This window comes from Cydia splendana, chromosome 24 (assembly GCF_910591565.1).
Source record: "Cydia splendana chromosome 24, ilCydSple1.2, whole genome shotgun sequence".
In the NCBI taxonomy this organism is placed as follows: Eukaryota; Metazoa; Arthropoda; class Insecta; order Lepidoptera; family Tortricidae; genus Cydia; species Cydia splendana.
Genome location: NC_085983.1, coordinates 8,843,670 through 8,869,687, shown reverse-complemented (window position 1 = coordinate 8,869,687; position 26,018 = coordinate 8,843,670). Strand labels below are relative to the sequence as shown.

The window sequence follows — 26,018 nt, the reverse complement described above, 5'->3', positions numbered from 1 at the left end:
AGTGGGACACAATAGGCTCGCAATAATAATTAGGTACAGTCAGCTTCAATAGGCCTGATGACAAATTTTGAAATCCCTTTTATTATTGTCGGTACACTTGTATTGGTTCCGAAAAACACAATATTTCAGCTATACTCATAAGATTTAACATAAATAATTGCATTTTATTATAGCTAGTTTAAAACTCGCGCGAAAACGCCTCGCACGACATTTGTGACGTCACTATTTAGTTGGTGGTAGGGTGGTAGACATTGTTTACATACTTACAGTTACGAATTTCCCTTAAATCCGAATGATATTGTTATTTCAGCACCATATATTGCGATTAGGGATGATAAATACATTACAAAAATTTATCACAATAACTCATTTTAGACAAAAACTCTCACACGGTTGCAATTTAAGATGAATTATTTAGATACAAGTAAATTTTGAGTGAAAATCACCGAGCGCCGGTTTTACTTTTTAATTTTTCATTTTTTCTAGTTACGACAGCCAACATGGCAATGATAGTTCCATTCAGCCAAATAATTAAAAAAGTTTGTTTGTGAAATACCGTATTATTTAGCATTTTATTTAGATAATAACAAATAGATATCTCCTTTATATCGTGTAATAATATTTTTTGGACGTAATAAATGTTTAGTGGCGAAATAACATTTTTTTTGCACCTTCGAACTCTTTGGTGAGAACGTATGGATTTCGGTCAATGAGGTTGTCTATGTTGCTCTAAGAAATATGTTATAGATTGATGACGTCACTGTTTGGAACGCTTCTGATTGGCGTTTCAGTAATAATGGCCGATTGGTGAATTTTGCAGTTTTATTTTATTGAATATATTAATAATCCTTCAGTTTATACTGAGATTGGGCCATTTTTTAGAATCATATTAACATATATGTTTCTTTGAAACCATTATTTCCGTGATTCTTTGCTACTTGCAACAGGCCTATAGTCGCGGATGAAACAAACGCTCCAAAAGTATCTGCCACATTGACGTATAATATCTAAGGACTGGCCTTACGAGCACTAAAAATGGTACTAGTTCAGCGGTGTCACACGAATTCCAGCCAATCCTGCAGTCTAACGCAACTAGTTGCGGCCAATAGCGCGCGTGATGCGAACTCATCAACCGGTGTCACACCGCTGTACTGGCCCCTGTCCTGCCTCATTATTATTGCCCGTAAGGCCAGTCCCTAGATATGTCAATGGTCTGCCACCGTGGAACACTTTTACAAACAGAGATATATCTTATTACGTATTCCAAAGTATATGCCTCTTGGAAATGCCCGCAATTTATTATTAACACAACACAACTAATGTATGTTCTACCTTTGCATTTCAAGGACATCATTGAAAGCAGGTTTCTTCGATAGTCACGATATTTTCCTTCTCCAAAGGACAACTGGTCCAGGTCATTGTACCTATAAAGTTTGACTCACGCTAGACCGGGCCGTGCCCGGGCCGGAGCTTTCGGCGTATCGTTTTCTATGGAAGGCATCACGTGATCGCCTGTCATGTCATAGAAAAGTAAGCGCCGGAAGCTCCGGCCCGGTCTAACGTGAGTCATTCTTAATGCGACTTTGAAACGTATAGTATTTAATAAATAAAAAAAAACACATATTTAGACAGCTTAAAGACTCAAAATTACCGTAAAATGGGGTGAGTAGGTGCGAAACTGACATTCAAACCTCGATAACATTTTATTTTTACACATGCAAACTGAATGGTGTAGGTATATAATAAGTGTTCCGGACGTTTGTATTTTAGTTTTTATTTTATTTTGGGTAGTTCCATTTCATAAGTTTGACGATAAACAGAGAATCCCACCTCATCCTGTAGTCCCTCGTATTTGGGGTGAGTTGGGTTTTCATACAAAGGTGATTTTGGAAGATTGTTGGATCGTTTTTTTTTTATTATGAGTATTCCTACTATAGCTCCATTTTAAATTGAAATACATTATTTTTGTAGCAGTAGCCTTAAAATCCCATCTCACCCCCCTTTCATCCCTTCTCTCCCCATTCATAACCCAACTGTCCCCGCGAACTCTACTCACCCCATTTTACAGTATTTAATTAAAAAAACACATATTTAGACAGATTAAAGACACTAAATTACTTTCAATCCAATACGTGGAAAATACTGACTATAACCAAATATTTCAAAAGTAAAGATAGACCCGCTCATAATATGCTCATATTATACGTAATGCCGAGCGGACATGCGCACCGACCGACGATCATGTGCTCAAACGCGATTTGTGCACCAACGAATTGCCCCACTTCGTAGTGCCCGTAAGCCCGTCTTTACGAAGTAATATATTAAGTCAATGAATGGTAAACATATCAAATATCCGTTCGCCAACAAACCGTCATGCAGTCTGGCGAAAAAATATGTGTAGGTAATGGATATTGCTGTGTATTTTTTATTGACTAAATAAAAAAAACAAAATTATTCACATTTATCATTCAAAATCATCGCTTAAAAGACAATTCCAACAGCCGACATGAGGAAACAAGTCATTTGCAACAAATTTCTTTGCCACTCTAGTGGGTAAAATGCTACTTTCTCATCCGGTTTTGAAGTATCCATAGAGCCATTAGGTACGTGCTGGTGTGGTGAAATATTACTCGTCTATAGTTCGTTTTATAGAAGGTAAGCGATCTTGACAACTCTTTTTAAAAATCAGTAACTAGGTATTACTTATGAAAGCAGAAGAATATAAATGATCGTATTAGATTCATAATTGTTACATATTTGCCGTGACTTATTTTTAAAACGTGTTTTTCAATTAAAAGACAAATCAATATTGTTTACCTTTTTTCTAATGCTAAATAAAACTAACTATAGGTCGCCTTTTACTTGATATCGGTCGCCGCTCGGCCGATCGATATGTCTACGACCTTCACTTGATCGCTTTTATCATTTATCGTGCGCCATGACGTCACGTTTTACCGCCATGATAAAGAGATTTATCCCGCTAAAGCACAAAGGTCTTACCCATGGGACTCTGCTTCAATGTAATTTGCAAGACATATGGTGCTACTTGCCCTAGTGCGGTAATTAGCACAATACGTGCCTATGTCGATAATTCCAAGGGCCATATGTACTGTAAAACGTTGGACAATACACGTGCAAAAAAGTAATTCGTAGAATTTTCTACTTTTCGCACTTGTATCGTAATGTACTATTAAAACATATTTAGTTGACAGAGTTTTCTTTTGTTTTGTTCGATTTCAAAACAAAAGATAGCATCCATATGACCTCCACCATCGATTTAAATTTGACCTCCACTATTGATGTGAGATAAAAGACTCAACGTCTATCCACAATTCCACAACCTGCTTACAACGCGAATATTGCGGTATTTTGGCCATGTTGCACGCAGAGATACCAGTAATTTGCAACGCCTTATGGTGACCGGTAAAATCGAGGGAAAAAGGCCTAGGGGTAGAAGTTCCAAACGATGGTCGGACCAAATAGCGGAGGAACTAAAAATACCTGTCAGCGACGCACTCCACCAAGCTACAGAATGGGACCGATGGAGACAACTAGTTGACGGAATCAAACGGAGTCACGATCCTCAGCAATCAAGGACCGATTGAAGAGAGATTGATGTGAGAAAAGTTATCACTTATCATTTCCTGTTATATTTCTGCAGCAGTAATCCGGCTGATACGATTGTTAGATAGCTGTAATCTCTTATCTGCGCTCACTAGCGGGAAAATAAACAATAGAAAATAATACTTAATGATGACAGGTCTACCACTTATCTTAGGTAATTGGTATAGTCGCCATCAGATTATATAAGATATATCGAAGCGGCCGAGATGCTCAAAAATATCTGAACTCGCCTCTATTGTTAAGGCGTTAGAGTGCGTGTTCAGATATTAGTGAGCACCTTGGGCGCTCCCATATATGCGCGGTGATTTTCTAATAGAAGTTGAGTTTTGGGACTAAAGCTAGTTTAAATATAGATAGTAGTGAGCTGTAGACCTCGCGAGTATAACTTAAAACAGTTAAAACAGAAAAAATAAATGATACCGCCATTTAGAAAATTTTTACTATGGGACCAATCCCGAAAATGCGAAAAAGAAATTGGCTGTTTCATACATTTTGGCTGGTCCATTTTCTATGGGAGGGTAATTTTTTTTTTCGCGATTTCGGGGTTGGACCCATAGTAAAAGTTGCTCAGTATAATCCCAAAACCTCCCTGATGGCAACGGGAATGTAGTTATTTTTTAGCCACTGTGTATAAAATTGCTTGTCAAAATATGAACTTGATCACGGTTCATATCCCGGTCGATATAAGTCTAGTGAAACTAACCGTGGATTATTCAAAACTGTTAAAATATGAAGTTATCCGAAATAATATGAGAATTTACAAAATAAAGAGAAGAGTGACAGACAAACGAGCACTAAGTATGTACAAATTGTACAAACAAACAAGTGATACATAATGTAATGCTGTCTGCATCAGAGTGTTGACCGAGTGAGTGAAGTTGGACTATGACAATTTGTCGAGTACGACGGCTACCTACACAGTTAGTCATACATACATACATACAGTCTACATATTCGTTAAATCGCAATAAACATGCCATCGCCCGAGCTTGGCAGCTTGCCGGTTGTTTACTAACAACGGCTGCCACTCACACCGATCGCTAGTTGGGCCGATTTTTTTTTTCGTTAGATTTGTATAAAATTTGGCTGGTTTAAAGAGCCTCTCATGCGGGGCGGAATAAAAACGAAATTTAAATTGGGGACATAAAAAATATGCATAAAGAAGATATTTTAGGAGATACTTACGGTGAAGTTGCGGTTTTTATGTACAGAACAGGGAACTCTATCTGGGCATTTTCATTTTAAATTGTAATTTGAAGCGCGACTTAAGTCGTCTTGCCGTCATTTATTTTAATTTAAATTATTACTAATAAGCAGTGATCGGACAAATCATCGCAAAACCATCAAAAATCATTTATATCTCAAAAAAGGCAAGATTTATCAAACTTATATTATGTACAACATCTTTATAAAATTTCCAGATTATACTCAAAAAAATTGTATCATGTTCCATACCATATTTATTTTTGCGATAAATTGTCCGAACTCTGCTAATAAGTAAATGTTATTATGTTACCTTATAGACTAGCCTAGAATAGAATAACAGTACTATTGTGTGCCCTTACATGGTGTCATGAATGTCATGATCTGACTTTATATAACGTAACATCTAATGTACATGAAAATACAATATATAAATTAAATGAAATGTTTCAGTAACGTCTAACCGTCACATTTCTGACAAAATGTATGGGGTTTGACATTGACCGTCAGTTTTGTGACGATTGCTAACCGGCCGTTAATGGTACACAGTTAAGTGAAAATAGCCATTTATCCACCAAATTTGATCGATATCTGACGAAAAAAAAAACCATAACATACGCCGCTACAAACAGGCCCCGGTATGAAGGCCAATTACACCCGCAGCCAGACTTAACTGCATTGACCTTATATTACGCGACGGTGTGATAGACAACCAGATTTATTAACATAGTGGGTAGCGATGCGCTGATGTGATACCGGGAATTTCTTGAAATAGAGCGTTTATTTCGACGAATTTCAGGTAAATTGTTAGGTAAAGCAGTTTATTGAAATTTACGTTTTAAGTGAAATAGCTGTGAAGAGATAATTGCAGAGGTTTTAATAGCTCTGTAGAAATGTTGCATTTTTTTACGTTAATGTGATTTTTAAATTAAAATTATTCACGTAGACTTTAATAATAAATATTATGCTTTTTATTTCATTCTCAGATTTTACGGGTTAGGCAAAAAGGAAGACCGTTTTTTTTTGTTATTTTTTTTTTAGCGTTTTATACTGGCTCAGTATACATACATATGTTGGAATTTTGAATAGTAAATGAATTATAAACCATTATTAAATATCAAGTGTGCAATGTATAAAACAAGTATGTATACTCGTATTTCAAGTATTATTTCTTTGTTTCAGAATGATATTGAGCTAAAATCAAGATGGGCACAGCTACAATGTTAAACACGACTCCAATGGAGAAGGAGAAGAAGCCCAACTTGTTCAAACTCGTCCGAACACTCTTCCAAAAGAAAACGCAAAAACACGAAGAGAAACAGGAAGAGAAAATAGTTCCACAACCAAAAACAACGCTCAAGGTCACTCCAGTCGCAACTCTGCTAGAAGAGTTTCATAAAATATCTATAAAAGATAAGGAAGATAAAAATGAAGAAGATAAAAACGAATTGAACAAATTTTCATACAGAGAGAGGAAAGATAGCGAAGATGACAGCAAAGAATTCGAGAGAATCGAAGCTCGTAACGACAGATTCGGTTCACATTCCTCACAAGACAGTGGCTATTCTGAACATGATGATCAAAACGCAAAAGATAACGACCAAAATGAAAAAGAAACGGATGGAAAGAGTGAAGAAGATGTGGTTAAGAAGATGGATGAGTTGAAGATTGGGAAGAAGAAGCTTCAAACGGTGTTCTTGCCTCGGGCGCCGATAAAGACGAACAGGGAGGCGCCCGTCATGCATCCGTACAGCAGGGACGTGGAGAAATACAAAGAGGTATGTTGAAAACTTGAAATGTTTTAAATTCTTCGAACCAGGCTAATTGCGCTGATTTTGGGGTGACAGAGTGTGAGAGTCTTCAAATTAAGTAAGATAACAGGATCAATGTTGTTATAACCCACTGGGTTTTACCTAACCTCTGTGGCCTGACCTCTCAAAATAACTGATACCTAATAATTAATAAGTTTTATTTTATAGTTTTAAATATTCAGTAGCAGCTAAATAATCAACCATGCGGTCGTGTTCGGTAATATTTAGTAGCTGATTCTGGCTTGATTTGTCTTCCCCATTATCTAAAGTAAAATCCGTAAACTCGAGCGCCTTTGAAACAGACTCCCTCGAAATGTTTAAAAAATTTCTATTGTACAATCTGCTTGCTTTAGCGTAACTATCATTCTTGGACCCAACAGGAGCTTTTCCAATTCTAATTAAAATATTTTTTCCAGGTGGTCAACACAAACTCATTCTCCGGCGGCCAGGTGTTCGTCAAGCCCAACACGGACCTCGCAGAGATCTCCCGCGCCATCTCCACCATCGAAACCAGCGTCCAGAACTTCCCCCTCAACAACGACCAGCAGGACTTCCTCCTAGAAACCGGCTTAGACTTCGTTACTCAAGAAACCAGCCCGCGAAAAGACTCCGAACTGCCTGAGGAAATTCATTTTTGCATCGACGAGCTAAACATGCTGAACGACACGCTTGCGTTCAGAGAGTACACAGATATCTCTAACACCATTCTCAATTTCGATTTAGAGAACTATCAGATCACAAATCAGGAGCCCCAAGCGCATACTTTCCCTACTCCGCCTTACTCTGAGAACGCTTTAAGCCCTCTATCTCTAAACTTAGGCTCACCTCCACTAACATCTCCCGCATATTCATCATCGCCTAGTAGATCGCCGAACTACAGCGACTTAGAGCGATACCAGGAGATTTCTGAGGCGTATCAGGAGCTCCCAAACTTTGAGGGTATAGAAAAGCCTGTTTTAGAGAAGAAGAAATCGAATCCAACATCAATAATGTCAATGAAACAATATAAAGATCTTCAGAAGGAGTTGTCGGCCGGGTTCTCGAAGTTTGAGTGCTGTATGATGAGCCGAAAGGCGTGTAAGGATATTTTTGAGGAGCACGCGAAGAAGTTGAAGATTGAGGAGAGGAAGGGGTTGTGCGTGAAGTTAGCGCGCTTGGATACACAGACGGCGTACGGGTGAGTACATTTTTATTACACGCTTTTGCCTGTGGTACATCAGATATCACTCATTTCTAGGACGCGTTTGGCTCACAGCTGCTCGGAGCAATATTAAAAGCACAGCTTAGCGACCGAGTAAGGGAAAATGACTTCGACTATCGAAGACCAGGGCGCGTAGCCAACGTGCCAATCGTCAACGCTCCGTAGCGTATCGTAGTACTCTCTCTATCACTTTTCCACACTAGTGCGACAGTTTATTTTTATTTATTCGTATGGCAAAAATACAGTGCGATAGTGACAGTTGCGTTTCGCTCGCTACGGAGCGTTAACGATTGCACGTTGGCTACGCTACGCACCCAGAGGCCCTTTCGTGGTAGGTCCTCTGTTTTGTAAGGGCTTAATGAATGCTAAAATGCAGTATACTTTGTGTCAAATCAATAACGCAAAGCCTTCTTGTTACTTGAACCCCTAGTGTAAATTTCATTAGTTAAGTGTGACGACTGACGAGCGTTCGCGTTTGCGTTATGTCTATTTTTATAATATTTAAAACTTTCGCGTTTTGAAAACATATTAACTCACATTTATAAACGGGTCTAACGCGAATCTTATTCAATTACCTTTATTTACCGACGTTTCGACACACCCGCGTCAGCCCCGCGTTTCGACCCGTCTATAAATGTGAGTTAATATGTCTATTTTTGTATTGGGTTTTAAACAGCGCGTCAATGAAAACTCAAAATCCCATACAAAATGACACTCAACGCGTACGTACGACATTATCGAATGAAATAAAAAAAACATGAAATCTTATACTTACAAAAAACTTACAATATACGTAGTGTAGTTACTTGCACAAATGTACCAGTCGGACCAAGCTCTGCACCGATTAGGCAAACTACAGAGTCGGGTGGTGACACACATAAACGTTAAAATAATGACACTTCCATACTCCGAAACTGCAAAGTTAGTGCATACTTATTACTTAACTTAGACGTCTAAACAAGAATTCAACCTAGGGGTCATCCATTAATTACATCACACGAATTTCTAGGTTTTTTGACCCCTCCCCCCTCCTTGTCACACTTGGTCACATTTGGCAGACCCCCTCCCCCCTGGTGTGACGTCACATTTTTTCAACGATATCGGCAAAAATGATTTAATATTTTATCAAAATATTTTTCACAAAAAAATACCTATAGTAATTTTATAAACCAAAACTGATTGGGACAGAAAATTAAACGAATAGAAACGTCGTTCCAATAACTTGTTTTTTAACCGTACAGCGAATAAAATAAGTAGTTCAAATATTTTTTGTTACTGATGAAGTTAAAGTGACGTCACAAAGTTTGTGACTCCCCCCTCCCCCTTGTCACAACATGTCACATTTTCTTGACCCCCTCCCTCCCCCTAAACGTGTGATGTAATTAATGGATGACCCCCTACAAGTAATAATGTACCTATAATACCTATAGTATCTTTAGGTACCTTTGCAGAAAATGTTATTTTAATCCCAGGCGTGGGCCGCGATGACGCAATGCGCAGTTTTCCTCACAATGATAATGCGACCTCTCGATTGAAGGAATATAAATGCGAAGTGAAGTGAGAGAAATCGGTGAGCGATTTCATAAATGTATTGAATTGAAGATACTTTGCAAAATAATAAATAACGAAGGACGATGTTACACAAATCGACCTAGTCCCACAGTACCTAAGCTGAATCTCTCTCAATGAGTTTTTCAAAACTCGTGTACGGAATGTCATTTGATATTTACCACTGGCTTTTCGGTGAAGGAAAACATCAAATTCATAGGTGTATGTGAAGTCCCCAACCCGCAATAGGGTATTTGACTACTAGTCAAATCAGTTTCTTTTTTCTAACTGTCAAAAAGATTTTGCTACTAGGGAATTTGTATGAAACACTAGCATGTGACGTCACTATCAAATTACCTACTCTTTATAGTTTTATATGGGTTTTCAAATAGAAATTGTGTCTAAAAATAACTGCTGTCTATGTTTCTCTATTAATCTTCCGGTGCTTTATTTCATACATGGTGTAAAATAATTTATTTCAGTCAAATACCCTATTGGGCCAGCGTGGGGACTACAGCCGAAACCCTCTCGCGCATGAGAGGAGGCCTGTGCCCAGCAGTGGGACATATATTATTATTACTTATAATAAAATAATGAACTATGTGATAATAAAACTAAACCTAATTAACTTATATTACGCCAGCTAATTAATATCGTAACAATAATAAATATTTTACCTCGTCCTTAAGGGTGATGGTTAATTATTACATTTATAAGCACTTTTGTGATCACATCCTAAAATAAGGAAACGTCTATGTTTTTAAGAGTATAATCGTTTTGATGGACTTCCCAATAACCCTTTTTGTAGGATGTCGTTGGAACCGAATGCCATGTTTGATATATATACGTACATATAAGTCATATAACATGCATGATATGCAGGGTGGTCGTACGAAAATGCGATATAATTTTACGAATACAATCCTGATGGCGATTCGAGTAATTATGTGGGCGTCCAGAATCAAATTCTCAATTTGATCAGAAATTTAATTATCACCAACAATTTTAGATTAATGGTGACAGTCAAGCGTCGAAAGTTGGCATTTTTTCGTACGCTCCTCTTGTATTGATGGGTCATAATCTGGCAATGTAACAGTCTAATCAAGTGGTATCGGCAAGCCATACCGTTTCAATGTTTGCGTCCACGCTACACAATTTAATCAGATTGTGAGAAAAACTGTCCCGTCTAGATCTAGATAATGCTTAATGTTATCATATTGGCTCCATGAGTGTTCCGCCACTGTACTAAAACGCAAATAAAATTGGATTCGCAGATGCGGCTCGGGTGCTAAAATGTATAATCAGATCTACAATGCATTTTAGAATTTATAGACCTATGATTATGCGGGCTGTACAGTGTACACACTCGTCGAGAGCCCCCAAGACAGGCCGAGAACGAGTGTGTACATGCTGCTCCCTTCTCGTCTTGCTCTTCCTTGTCTCGTCTCGCGCTTGTCCGATTGGTTCGGAGCGGTGCCGAGACTTGGCGAGAGGCTCTCAACGAGTGTGTACAGCCGACATTAGAGGTACCCAGCGACCCAGCATTTAAAAGTGTAAAATAAACGTAGACAGGGGCCACACAAAAGGATCTTTTCTTTGATCATGAAGTATAGTATTGTATAAAACAATATCCTCAGGTAGAACTTGGACATCGTTTCAATAATAAGTCGCTGGGATCGCTACCTGCGCGTTAAGAGCGCGAAAAAGAACTCTATATCTTTTGAATAAGGTTTAAAATAGAATGGCAAATAATTTGGACAAACGCATTAAGTTATAGGGGCTACTATACCTGAGGACTTACCGCGTAAATTGAAATTGCCTTATCTGCGTCTCTGTCACTCTTGAGTATTGTAGCGATAGAGAGGCTATTTGCCTCTCTATCGCTACAATCGCCTTACGAAGTGATTAGCCGATTTGGGGATTGTGACTTTGAATAATAGGGATTCGTATTGTTGGGTACCAACACAGAATAAGTAATACTACTACCGTACAGAAAGGACACTTCCTACAAAACCGAAGTTTGACGGGGCGATTTTTGAATTTCGACCGCTCGATTTCGTGTATTTCGTTCAATAATATCTCCACTACTAGGCATTTAAATTCTACTAATAGAATTGAAATCGAGTGGTCATTACCACTAGATTCCAAATTTCGATCGCTCGTTTTTCAAAAATTAGCATTTCGCCGGTTTCCACCGTTTTTCGAGTGACGAAATCGAGTGATCGAAATTCAAAAATCGGCCCCCTGTGCCGTGCACGCAAAAGGGACGTCAAGTTGTGTCAACTCTAATAATTGCTCGGAGCAATGCTGAGCAATGCTGAGCCGAGTTTGCCCGAAGTCAGGAGTGTCTCCCCACTGGTACCAACGCGTCCACAATTCCATACTGTTAAGAGAGCCTAAAGCAAAATTGTTGTTTTATATTGAATTTTTACACCAGCAAATACCATGAAAAAATTCACACGGAAACTAGACTATATTTTCAAGGGCAGACTCCAGCCAAAACCTTAAAAGGTAAAAAGTTGATTCGATAGAAATAAATCACGTAATCACGGGAATACGAGTATGAAATCGGACGGCCGTGCCGTGCGTGCCCGGGATCGCAGTTAATATTGTTATTGAATTCTCTTTATTTATTTCTCATCTTAAGTTAGGTTATTTTATAATATGAATATAAAAGTAAAATATAAAAACACTTACAAAACAATAAAAATTTATATAAACACATTATAAAAAACCTAACCTAGGGTGCCGCCAGCAGCGGGGCAAGGCCCAAGCTACCGGTGGTCAGGGCTGCAGAGAGAGGAACCGGCGTACTATCCGCGCCGTGTCCAAGATCACCGCCTTCTGCATCTGACCCTTGATCCAACCACCCAGCGAGAGTCTCTCCCATACAACCATTTCCAGTCGCCGTTACGACGCGGTGTTGACACATCTTGTGTCGACACCGTCTGTTTCGGTCACAATTCCAGTCGCAGAGTCGTCGCCGTGTCGACACAGTTACCAGAAATGGGGAAGGGTCGACACATGACACAAAGTGACATAAAGTGTGGTCGCCGTGTGCACACATTGTTTCGGGTTTGCGACTACTTTATGCCAAAATCATTCGTTCATTCGTTCATTTTGTTCCTGTCAAATGGAAACTGTCAGATGGAAAAATACTTAAATAAAAATAAGTGACATTAATACGCCATCTCTAAAACGGATTACAAGACGTAATTATATATTGTTTGCATTTATATTACAATATGACTTAAATTATTATGGGGAATTAAACTGCTCGAGTGATTTGATAAACTAAGTGTAATATAATCAACGCGCCACCACATTGTTTTAGTTTAGCCGGAAATGAAATTGTTTACTTCTCAGTGCCTGTGTTCATAACTATATTATTTGAAGCATTTTTAGTACTTCGATGCGTATACTATACTTAAATAACAGAAATAACGCTTTACATACTACGAAACTTGTTAATTATGATGTATAAATATGGTTTAAGGCTGAGAAATATTGCAGTCACAAAGTAGTTGCAATGTTTCGACTTTGTGTCGACTCTGTGTTGACACATGACACGCGCTGTCAAAAGTAATAACAAAGTTACTGGTATGTTACTGGATTTGCAAAATGGCTCCTTGTGTTGATTTGTTTTCAGATATTCTCAAAGTGTAAAAATGCCGTGGTCAGAGATGGGCATTCATCGATTAACTGTTTATTCGACTAATTAATGGAATAAAAAAAGTTAATTCTCAAATTTTAATCGCGATTAGTTTAGTCGACCTAACAGATTGAAATTGAATTAATCTGAATATTAATCGAATAAATTATCGATTAAATCTCGATTGAAAGTTGACAGGGGGCCATTTTTGTACGTAAAAATAATAGAAATGTCTTGCATGCAGATGGTAGCAAAACACTTTGTCATAAAAGTCGAGATGGGTGTCGATATATAGGTTTTAGGGAGTGCCGATTTCGAAAATAATGACCATTTTGGAATCCGAAATGGCGGCCATGCACTGTGTCATAAAAGACGTCATGGATGTCGTTTTATACGTTTTAGGGGGCCCCAATTTTGAAAATGATGACCATTTTGGAATCCAAAATGGCGGCCATGCACTATGCCATAAAAGTCGTCATGGGTGTCGTTTTATAGGTTTTAGGGGGCGCAGATTTCGAAAATGATAACCATTTTGGATTCCAAGATGGCGGCCATGCACTATGTCATAAAAGTCGTCATGGATGTCGTTTTATAGGTTTTAGGGGGCCCCGCTTTCGAAAATGATGACCATTTTGGAATCCAAAATGGCGGCCATGCACTATGTCATAAAAGTCGTCATGGGTGTCGTTTTATAGGTTTTGGGGGGCGCAGATTTCGAAAATGATAACATTTTCAATTTAAAAATGGCGGCAATGCACTATGTCATAAAAGTCGTCATGGATATCGTTTTATAGGTTTTAGGGGGCGCAGATTTCGAAAATGATGACTATTTTAGATTCCAAGATGGCGGCCATGCACTATGTCATAAAAGTCGTCATGGATGTCGTTTTATAGGTTTTAGGGGGCCCCGCTTTCGAAAATGATGACCATTTTGGAATCCAAAATGGCGGCCATGCACTATGTCATAAAAGTCGTCATGGGTGTCGTTTTATAGGTTTTAGGGGGCGCAGATTTCGAAAATGATGACTATTTTAGATTCCAAGATGGCGGCCATGCACTATGTCATAAAAGTCGTCATGGATGTCGTTTTATAGGTTTTAGGGGGCCCCGCTTTCGAAAATGATGACCATTTTGGAATCCAAAATGGCGGCCATGCACTATGTCATAAAAGTCGTCATGGATATCGTTTTATAGGTTTTAGGGGGCGCAGATTTCGAAAATGATGACTATTTTGGATTCCAAGATGGCGGCCATGCACTATGTCATAAAAGTCGTCATGGATGTCGTTTTATAGGTTTTAGGGGGCGCAGATTTCGAAAATGATGACTATTTTGGATTCCACTTTTATGACAAAATACGTAGCCGCCATCTTGGATTATAAAATGATCATCGTTTTCGAATTCTGTACTCCCTAAAACCTATAAATCGACATCCGTGACGACGCAAGTTATCTTTATTTTCAGATCTAACAAATTGCTACAGAATACAAAACACAAAAAAGAAGCGAGGAGGTAATGAAACAAGCAAAAATACAGATGATTCCCCGACGCAATTGGGTGATTCTTAAATTGTGTCCAGATTTTTTTTGTCATAAAAGTTTATATTTTTCACATATTACTCTCACAAGTTCCGTGACATTTCGACCTTGTAATTTTTTAAGTAAATGTTTTTGTTTATCTATGAGGATCTCACTAGAATAGTATAATCAAGGTATGTTTATATTTGATGAATGAAATAGTAACGCAAAAAAAAAATATATTTGTGTCTTATATTCCTGCCGAAGACTTTTATTTTACCTTTTCCTTCTACACAAGTTTGGCCAAGTAATAAGAATTTAGGGCTCTCAATTTTATTTTGACTTCTACAACAGTAAAGCTACGAGGCCATGTTTGGTATCGTTTTCGTATAAATTCGCAGTACCAAATTTAGTTAAGGTATCACATTGACACCATTCCGAAGTAAAAACATATAAACTTATTAAAATACTTTCTTTTAAACTCCTCTTCACGCTTAAACTGCTGAACAGTTTTAATTTAAATTTGGTACACATATATTTTGAGTCCCGAGATATGATATAATAAGTTATCTCAAAAATCATCCTTTAAAGGTGTGAAATGAGGTGTAGGGGGGAATTCAGAATTGACTTCAAGTTCAAGTTAATACTGTTTAAGTTTAGGTTTGAAGTCATGTTTTTTCATCATTTTTAACTAAATCAAAGATGTAGACCATCCCAAATTTCATATAAATCGGTTCAGCGGTTATTGATTTCCCGTACAAATTTCCACGCCACTTTTCACACCTTCAAAAGATGATTTTGGTTATAAGATCTATCCTATGTCCTGTTCCGGGACGCAAACTATTTCTATACCAAATTTCAACGAAATCGGTTCAGCGGTTAAGCGTCAAGAAGAGTTTCAAAAAAACCGGCCAAGTGCGAGTCGGACTCGCGTATTAAGGGTTCCGTACATTAAGTCCGACTTGCGCTTGACTGCACATTTCTAATAGGTTTTCCTGTCATCTATAGGTAAAGAACTATTTTGTGTATTCAGACGGACATACATACAGACGCACGAGTGATCCTATAAGGGTTCCGTTTTTTCCTTTTGAGCTACGGAACCCTAAAAAGATTTATTTTTATTTTGTGGAATGGTGTCAATGTGATATCTTAAATGGATTCAGCACCCCAGATTTATACGAAAACGATACCAAACACGGCCTAGCACCTTCACTGATATAGATATATCAAGATAAAATTGAGAGCCCTAAATAAACTTTCAAGAGCGGATATCTCAAAAACTATTCAACATATCGAAAAAATTGACTGAATAAACTTGTAACAAATTAAATTAACTTTCATTTTGTATAAGTGGCCATGTCGCTGAGATGCATAGTTTCCGAGATATAATCGAAAAACGGGAAAATGGGACCTTCAAAGCCCCCTCTCTCCCCTCCGCTCAAGGGCTACGGCCGGGGACTTTTGATATGTTCACCTCCTAACTTGTCAAACCGAGTTACGGAGTCAAAAATTGTGTTCCGAGCATTTCCCTCTACAACTTTTGGAGCATTCGTTGCCTGACCTAAGTAGCTTATTGAATTTCTTTAAAAACTTTTCTGTAAAAGGTTGACGGGTGTTGGGTGTTTATATGGTTTCGGTCGATTATTATCATTTGCATTGCCCATGATGACTTACTAGAATTACGAGCACACGAGACACTAATAGTAGTTTGACAAACCTTGGTTTTCAAGAGGTATTTTATATTGACATTTGCTGTCACAAATTTGCTGTCAGATTTAGTCGCAAACCGCACGCAAAGTGCACACAAATGTGTCGACACCTTGTTACGGAAAAGTGTAGACACGGCGACGACACTTTGTTTCGAAACAATTCTAGACACATTGTGTGGACTCTGTTACGACACATCTGACATTTAGTTACCACTTTGTGATTCTGCGACTGGAATGGTTATATGGGCTCTAGGTGTTGGTCGAGACTCTTCGCTATGAGACCGTTCGCTGACACAACTATCGGAACAATGATCGTCGAGTCAACATCCCACATGGCGGTAATCTCATGAGCTAAGTCTAGGTACTTGCTGGACTTGTCCTTCTCGGCCTTCACGAGATTCTCATCATGGGGGATGGTGACGTCGGCGAGCACGGCCCGGCGCTGCGATCGGTCTATCAGCACGATATCAGGCTTATTGGCGACAATAGTCCTGTCAGTGATGATAGATCGATCCCAATAGAGCGTGGCACGACCATTCTCGAGAACAGGTGCAGGTAAGTACTTGTAGTACGGTACTTCGCGGTCCACAAGGCCGTATAGAAGAGCATTACGTTATTGAATTATTATTATTTTATTTACGTAATAGCAAAAAGGGGTTAAGGTTGACTGGTACAGAATGTTTTGTGGCATTAAGTCCGCCTTTTGTACGTTAAGTTTTCTTTTGTGCAATAAAGTTTAAATAAATAAATAAAAGTAATCGATCAGTTCTATCAAAAATAACATTACGCATTTTTAGAAGCAATTTTCTTGTGTGCATAAAATAGTTAAAAACATTTAATGAAGCGAAAGTTTTATCAGGTTGCGAATCGATGAAGTTACTAGAGATTCTAGAGAAAGGCTTCAAGATTGCTATTCATATATTTTGGCAACCGCATTATGGTCTAACAAAGCGCTACGTTTCTTCAAAATCTGGCCCCCTATTCGACAAGCGACGTTTGACGTACCGTGTTGATCTCCCGTTGATGTGGGAAAAATCATAAGTTCTCAAATACGTACAATGCCATCCACAGTTAGGTGACAACCAAAACAAACCGAACCCTCTCGAATTTAGAGTTGTGTTTAGGTTGTACCAAATGATATTATCCACCGTAGATGAAATTTTGATAGAATCAATATGCAATAAAACCAATTGTTGATTTGACGTGGATGCGAAATCTGACAGTTGTACATGTCGAATTTGGCCCCTGGCTGAACGCACTGCACCTTAATATTTTGTCAAGCAGTCTTGTAAAGTGGTATAATGACTACAGCTTAGAGGATATAACCAACGGAGACGCCATGTCTAAAATTTACGGTACAAAATAGTCTGCCGTTTTTTGCGGGGGAGGGGCACATCAAATGTATAGATAGGTACGTCATGTCAGATAAACGTCAGTCCATACATATGGTTGACATGTGGTTAACCATTGGCCGCCTATTTTCGACAGAGGGGAACGCCTGTTAATGGCGGCTCCATTGTTAATTACTCCGAGGACTACAGCGTCTACAGCAAACGTCATAATAACTCTAACTACGTTTTTCCCCGCCTTACTCAATGGCACGTAATTTCTAACATGAATGGATACCTATGTCTTTATTTCCCTGTCGAAATAGGTACCTAAATCAGGAATAAAAATATAGCGGCGTCAAGTTTAGGTCATACAACATGTCATTTAATAAGAGAGCAAATAAGAAGGGCACAAAAGATATGGCACGCCGCGCGACACTGACACAAATGTCAAAATCGAGGTTAGTACTGGTTGGCTTGCCATTTGCTGCCGAATTTGGCAGTAATGCCAGGCGTGGCCTACTCCGCGATTTCGTCGCGTCGCTACAAGTACATGCGGCCCACAGCCAGTGGCGTGCACTTCATAAAGGCAAAAAGGCACTGCCTACCCTACTATAATTCCGATGTCTATCCTCTTAAACTACTTAATTTAATTTATACTTGATCGTACTATCAGTAATCGATATAACTTAAAACATTCTAAAAATTAATAAGCGCTCCATCTACCGGTTAAGCTTTGTCATCAAGTCATCATCGCGGCACTAGCGCCGCTACGTGCCTTGCACGGCAAAGACAGAAAACATTTCCGTCTAAATCTTTCTATGTGTGCCTTCGTCGTTACGCGGTTACAGTGTAGTGGGCCTTCCTATAAGTACGAGCACACAATTATACAAGTAACGCACACATTTAGACGCAATAGGCAGTGTCTTTCGTACCAAACCTAAACGAATGACGCCCGAAAGTTTCCGAATAGTTCCGATGTTTATGTGACTATTTTAAAAAGTAGCATTTGCTATGGTAATTTAGTGCAAATACGAGACTATTTTTTTATTCGTTTACAGTATTTGGTTAAGTTTATTTTCATTTTTTATTCGGTCGCCATTGTTTGTTTGTTTTGGTGAGTTTATGAGATAACAGTTAACAGTTGCCGGAAATTATAAAGTGCGATTAGTGAAAAAATGGATAATTTAACTGTGAAAGTTGTGGTGGGTGTGTGTGTGTGCAAACTATTAAAAATGATGCGTTTTCGAAGCTTTCGTTTAGCCAAAAAAAAGAAGTAATTGAAAAGACTTGACAACAAAATGAAAACCATCACGCAATTTTTTTGGTGAGTTAGTAGCTCTCATTTTTTAAGGATCCGTATCCAAAGGGTAAAACGGGACTCTATTACTAAGACTCTGCTGTCCTTCCGTCCGTCCGTCTGTCATCAGGCTGTATCTCACGAACCGTGATAGCTAGACAGTTGAAATTTTCACAGATGTATTTCTGTTGCCGCTATAACAACAAACACTAAAAACAGAATAAAATAAAGATTTAAGTGGGGCTCCCATACAACAAACGTGATTTTTGACCGAAGTTAAGCAACGTAGGGCGGGGTCAGTACTTGGATGGGTGACCGTTTTTTTTTGCCTTTTTTTGCATTATGGTACGGAACCCTTCGTGCGCGAGTCCGACTCGCACTTGCCCGGTTTTCTGATATAATTTTGCCTACCCAGTCCCAAATCTCTGTGCACGCGACTGCCCACAGCAATTTTGGTCATCATCATCATCATTTATTTATTTATTGACAACTTACATTAACAGGTATACCAAACATGTAAGTTATAAACATAACAAATTATTGTATTACTATATAATATATACATGACTAATACCTAATACTAAACTATGACGGTATAGTCGTAGATGTGGAGATCGACTCCAAGTACCGAGTTGCGGTGGCTAGGAGTCTCGGTTCCTCCTGTGAGAATATGTCCGTCAGGGGGTCGAATAGAAGAATATTATTTATGTGATTCAGTGCTACATACAGAGGGCTAGTGACTAAAGTTACTGTGTTGGTGCTGGGAATTATAAAAAGAGGTGTGGGGCGGGGTCGAAGAGTAGTTCTCACAAATGGCGTAGGTACTTTAAAAGTCACATATTGCAGTAACCACGGATTTGTGATTGAACCACGTATTAATCTAATGAAGTATTTTATGACTGCAAGTTGTCTCCGTATCTCAAGACTTTGATGACCGACCATTCCTAACACAAATTGCGTAGGATACATGTAGGGATAGTAACCATACTGTTTCCAGTACAAGTATCTAACAAATGATTTCTGAACCTTTTCAATGAGAAGTACGTATTTTTTTTCGTGTGGACACCAGACAATATAGTTACTTTCCAACAGGCTACGTACAAAGGCATTATATAATAGAGTAATGACGTGGTGGTTATGAAAATATTTGGATTGACGTACTACGAAACCAAGAGCTTTTCGCGATTTTTTACAAATTCGAACTACATTTTTATTAAAAGTTATTTCAGTGTCACAGCATGTACCCAGGTCACGAATAGAGTTTACATTTTGTAGGATTTGGCCGTTTAATGTGTAGGATCTATCAATGGTCTGAGATGTTCTTGAATATGTCATAACTGCGCATTTACTTGAGTTAAGGTGTAAGCTATTAATGGCACCCCATCGATAAACGCTATCGATATCCGTTTGGAGCTTACTTACATCACATGGATTTTGTATGGGCATAGCGAGCTTAACGTCGTCAGCAAACATCAATATCATGGAATGTCTTATATATTCTGGAAGGTCGTTAATTGTTATTAAAAATAGTAAAGGTCCAAGACTGCTACCTGTCTAGCAGTACCTAGTAGTTGACGCGCACCGCTACGGAACGGACGCCTGCTCGCGCTTGCGCCACCTGGTGGTCATATCTGTCGTAATAGACGCGTTTTGTTAAAGAGTGAACCTTCTGTACCTAGTACTATTATTTATTCTGTGTGTGTAAGTTATAAACGTGATATGAACTCACTGCAACACCTATATAAATAAGTATAACAGTCCGTCGAGTATTATAAGGAAGTCAATATTAAATTATAACATTTATAGCAAACAAAAGTCATTTATGAAGCAGCCGGAAAATGCTCACGCTAGTCATATACACGTGTATACATATTACATAAATATACATGTATATACACGAGATAAGGATAGTTGAGACACTAATTGGTATTCGACCTTGATGTCCTTGATTTGTTTATTGAGTGTACAGTCACAGAATAAATAATAGTACTACCGTACAGAAAGGAAACTTCCTACAAAACCGAAGTTTGACAGCGGTTCAGGGTCGAATCATGCTGTCACTTTCTGATGTATGGCAGTATCGCTTTCGGCTATTTAGGGTTGTCAAAATTCAAGCCATTATCTTATCTGTGGTCGTGCACGCAAAATGAAGTCAAGTTGGGTCAACCCTAAAGCAATGCTGAGCCGAACGGAGCCGAGTTTGCCCGAAAGGAGGAGTTTCGCACCCCTGGTACAGTCGCCATTAGATATTAGGTCCTTACCTATGAAATTGGCGTTTTTGTTCATAGATATAAGTCTGATCCTAGTTTTTTTTTTTTTACAAAAGTACATACACAATTACAATAAAACTACAGTGCACTCAATAAACAACGATTTTACATACAATTAATTGTTATTTTTTATTGTTAAGTGTTCAGAATTAAGCCTTGAAAATAGGTCTTTTCATGTGCTGTCGGTTCGAGTATTAAAATTACTTATATTTTTCTAATGGTACCAATTTTCAAGAAATGGAGATATTGAAAACATACCTTAAAGGTGTCAAAAATTACTGGAAAAATTTTGTTTGGTTAGAATTAGCCATCAAAAAATATCCGCAAAATTAATTGTATGGAAATTCGTGTTTCGTTGAAATTCTCCGAACAAAACGCCAATTTCATAGGTAATGACCTAATATATCGGAGCGGACAAGGTGCTCACTAATGTCGGAATATGCCTCTATTGTCAAGGCGTTAGGTTCAACTCTAATGGCTCCTCTACACGATGGGCCAGCGCCGACGACTCCGAGGGACGCATTTATGCGTTAGAGGGAGCAAGTGATATTGCTATCTCATTCTACCGCATGGCTGCGTCCCTTGGAGTGCCCGGCGCTGCCCCATCGTGTAGAGGAGCCATAATATAAGGCTGCTGCTCCACGCAACGTTGGCCCAACTGCGTAGCAACGCCATTTTCCATAGCACTGACAAGACGACGACGCTCAAAAGACGCTATTGATATTTAAGTAAAAGAAAGAAACGTGAGATATCACTGGTGAATATGAAAAAACCATTACGCGATAAGCCATTGGAACAAACAATTACGTTAATGGCTAATTAATTAATACATCGCATTTTTTCTTTGTGTTTGTTTAAGTAGGTACTTACTTTACTGCGTAAATATGTCAAACACCAATATAGGAGGGGCATTCGCGTAATGAAACGACAGAATAAGTTAAAGCGTTGGTATTAGAGTGGTTAAGAGCGTGCGACTTTCAATCCGGAGGTCGCGGGTTCAGAGTCAGACCCCGGCTCGTACGAATGACTTTTTCGGAGCTTATATACAGTCAACTGGTAAAAATATGGGTGTACAACATGTGGCGAGTCCGACTCGCACTTGTCCGGTTTTTTTTTTGCCATAATGCGTCCCTACGCAAACCCCCCTGGTTTTTCAAAATTTTTGATTTAATATATAGTTATGCAATAGACAATGTAACTTATATTCTATTCCTTTGTTCCAGAGTCCTCCAACAAGTGTTGCAAAGTCTGTCGGCAGACGGCAAGCAGGAAGACTTGCAGTGCGTCCTGTTCAGTCTGCTATGCGAGAGGGCCCTGGCTCTGCGGCCTGAGCTGTTCTTGGGAGACTTTGGTAAGCCACAAGGGCCCTAGAAGTGTAATTAAGGCTGGCGGAGCGGAGCGAAGAAAAGACGTGGTGGTGCCGGTGGTGGCGTATGGTACTTGCGCCTAAGAAGGCCTAACTTTTTTTTTTTTTTTCTTAATTTTAATATGAGCTTGCAGTGTTGTCTATACCTACTAGTGAACATGGGTGCAACATTTGAACACTTATAAAAGTATGAAATTATGAAAGTAGGCAAGCTAACAACCGGACCTTTTTAGGCGCAGGTACCTTTTTTTCATATCTTTAGTCCCACAACTATTAACCTTTTAACCGCAGTAGACTGATATATAAGACATACAAAATCGGGCTCATTTCGCCGCGGTCTGATGAATAGACAAATCTAAGTGTAACTTCGTAATACCGCCGGCGACACGAGCACGCTCGATGAAAAATTCTATGGCGGTTAAAAGGTTACAAAGGCGTAAAGGTTTGGGGTTAGAATTAGTAAAAATATAAGTATCTTTGAGCAACTATTATAATGTTTATCTCACCTGTTCCAGGGCTTGGTCTCTTGAAGTCCGCGGCGCTCTGCTGCCCCGGGAGGCCTATATTCACGCGCTACTTGGTGCAGTGCGTGAGGACCGCCCTGCGGCTCAACCCCTCCTACATGGAGGGGAGGGAGAGCGTCTTCCATGAGGTCAGTGACACCCCTTACTACTTCCTTACTACATCAGATATATCGGGGCGGCCAAGGTGTTCAAAATATCTGGACACGCACTCTAACGCCTGGACAATAGAGGCGTGTTCAGATATTTATGAGCACCTTGGCCGCTCTGATATATCTGATGGCAATTGTAGGTAACGAAGGAGTATGCACTAATTTAAATTGTGTTTAGATTAGAATGTCTTCTAAACGCGGAAGTAAACTTTAATTGATGATCTTTCTAAAAATGGTACTAATCAAATCCTTTAACGTTGCAGACGGACGCGCTGGGCGACACATTGGTGACAGCATGCGCGCGCGGCGGTGACACATACGCCGACGTACTTAACGAGCTGGTGTGCGAGTCGCCGCCTCTCTTCAGACAAGGACACGCTAACACTGAAGGTAAAACAGTTTACAGTTCACATTTAACCTTTTCGACGCCGTGTCAAACACAAAAGCTGTCACTTGTACGCCACGTCACCGAAGTGTTAAAACTGAAATTGAACTTTATGCATATGCACGTAGGTCTATGTTGCTCTGTGGTCTGTGAACGATTAATCCGTCTTTGGCGTTGGACCTGCGGTGCGGATATATCGGTCATTGGCGTCCAAAAGGTTAACACTTTGACCACCAAAGAAGGCGACTGACGCGCGCGGCTACTGCCTATACGTAAAATCAACCTTGTCCCTGATAGAGTAAAAAAAAGTTCCACAAAAAAAAAGGTGTAAAATTATGTATTTAGTAAAATGTGGTTGCCACGAAGAGGGGAGAAGACTCCTACAAGATACTTTTTTAGGCCCGACGACTGTTGGAGCGTTAGTTTACCTACAATAGCTTATAATATAAATAATCAACAAATTATTCATCTCTCTTGTCGGATTCATATCTAGTTAGCCGGGTTGAAAATCGTTAATTCGGGCCAAAATGCTTACCCATTTTTTTCTAGAAATATTGTCGCTCTCTCTTTGTTTGAGCGCCAAAATATCTCGGGTGCAACGGGCCGCTTTCGTGGTGTATTTGATGGAGAAGAAATGTACAAGCTTTGGTAAATAATGTACCTACCATTTCATCACACTTGCTCGTAAAAATTCACGGGAGGCGATGCGGTCCGTAAATCCTAAATTTCGACCTAGAGCTGTAACGTATATTTGAATTTAGGCAGAAGTTTTATTAATTTTCCTTTTTTTCCTCACAAGTGTGATGAAAAACATTGTGTGTTCCACGGACGGTACAGGAATTACGAACTCGTGTTAATTAAATCCTCGCCTTCGGTTTCGGGCTTCAATTCACTTCGTAAATTCTTGTTTACCGCTCTTAATACACAATGTACTATTGTTTCAGGCTACACGGCACTGCACGTGGCGTGCAAACTGCACAGCAAAGAGAACCCGCATCTGCGCACCGTGCACGTCCTCCTCGAACACGGGAAGGCGGACTTATGGGCCGGGGTGAGTTTCCTCCAGACTAACACCGTCACCAAATACTTTAGGTACTAAAATTGTCGTGGAACAAATTATCAATATTTTAGAAGTGCACGGCCCGAGACGGTTTATAAGTCAATTTTTTTTCTGCGAAGAGATAATTCATAATATTTTATTAATAATATAAAATGTCATGTCAATTAAATAGGTTACTATGTGTAACTACAATGATATAAAATTTTAAACATAGATTAATATAAGTAAAGAAAGAGTGGTAATACCATACATCAGTTTTCTTACCAAAACGCGAGTTATTTCGTAGTCGACATGTAGCTTCAAGTAAAGTGTCATTTTATGGAACTTGCTAACTATGTAAACAAACCGCCATATTAAAATTGTCTCTAAATGATGAATTTACTAGTGACTTTTGTTTACATAGTTTGCAAGTTCCAATGAACGACACTTTAGTGGAACTATCTTGCTTAATGAGAGAGTGAGACGCAATGACATTATCGACGTTTCAAAGAAAATCAACCAAGTATTAAAAGATTGCATTGTTTGTTACAGGACGTGAAGGGCGGTGACACAGCATTGCACCTGGCTGTCAACTCCTCGACCTGCGAGCTGCATCTCATCATGACGCTGTTCAGACACGTGGAGCGAGCCAAGTGGAAGCAGCTAGCCCATGTTGCCAACAGAAGGTAAACTGTCATTCTACATGTCAACCTGTCAACTATAATCGCATACTTTTCACTATGGAGCTCCTAACTCAACTATAATGAGTTCATTATGCAACACTTTAGCAAACTATAATGAATTTACAATAATGAATTAATATTGTTTCCAGCTCGGTGACGCCAATAGAGTACGCGCGCTCCCAAAGCAAGTCCGTCAGCCGCCCGTACCCGCCCGAGGTGCTCGACTTCCTCAAGAAATGCCGTTGATCTAACATACATACATACATTGTATGAATGTCATACAAACATGCATCGAGAGCCAAAAGGGTTTGCTATTTGGTGGAATTGAAAAATAGAGTCGGACCGCGCTAAGTTTTCATGCCAAGTGCTACATCAAGATCTAATAGGGATATGTATACATTTTTACAGCCGAGTTTCTGCAAAATTAGAGTGGCCAGAGTCTTGTCGTGAAGGGATCTCCAATATGGTCCGCGGAATCTTACTTTTGATCCTGGGATAAAACGGAAAATCCGAAGGCCTGAGTGCTTAGAGGCTATAACCAACGGAGACGCCATGTCTAAAATTTTCGGTACAAAATAGTCTGCCGTTTTTTGCGGGGGAGGGGCACATCAAATGTATAGGTACGTCATGTCAGATAAACGTCAGTCCATACATATGGTTGACATGTGGTTGACCATTGGCCGCCTATTTTCGACAGAGGGGAACGCCTG

General features: G+C 39.2%; 1 protein-coding gene across 1 annotated transcript in view; it reads left to right on the top strand.

Moving 5' to 3' along the window:
• The window catches only part of LOC134802345 (uncharacterized), a 39,825-nt gene extending 14,220 nt beyond the window's left edge, over positions 1-25,605 (top strand). Inside the window, exons 2-9 of the mRNA XM_063774959.1 lie at positions 6,010-6,605; positions 7,055-7,815; positions 22,386-22,513; positions 23,044-23,180; positions 23,465-23,591; positions 24,531-24,637; positions 25,178-25,311; positions 25,458-25,605. Coding sequence (XP_063631029.1) covers positions 6,033-6,605; positions 7,055-7,815; positions 22,386-22,513; positions 23,044-23,180; positions 23,465-23,591; positions 24,531-24,637; positions 25,178-25,311; positions 25,458-25,554 — 2,064 coding nt within the window. The 5' untranslated portion in view covers positions 6,010-6,032 and the 3' untranslated portion in view covers positions 25,555-25,605. The remainder of the gene's footprint in view (positions 1-6,009; positions 6,606-7,054; positions 7,816-22,385; positions 22,514-23,043; positions 23,181-23,464; positions 23,592-24,530; positions 24,638-25,177; positions 25,312-25,457) is intronic.
• The last annotated feature ends 413 nt before the right edge of the window (positions 25,606-26,018 follow it).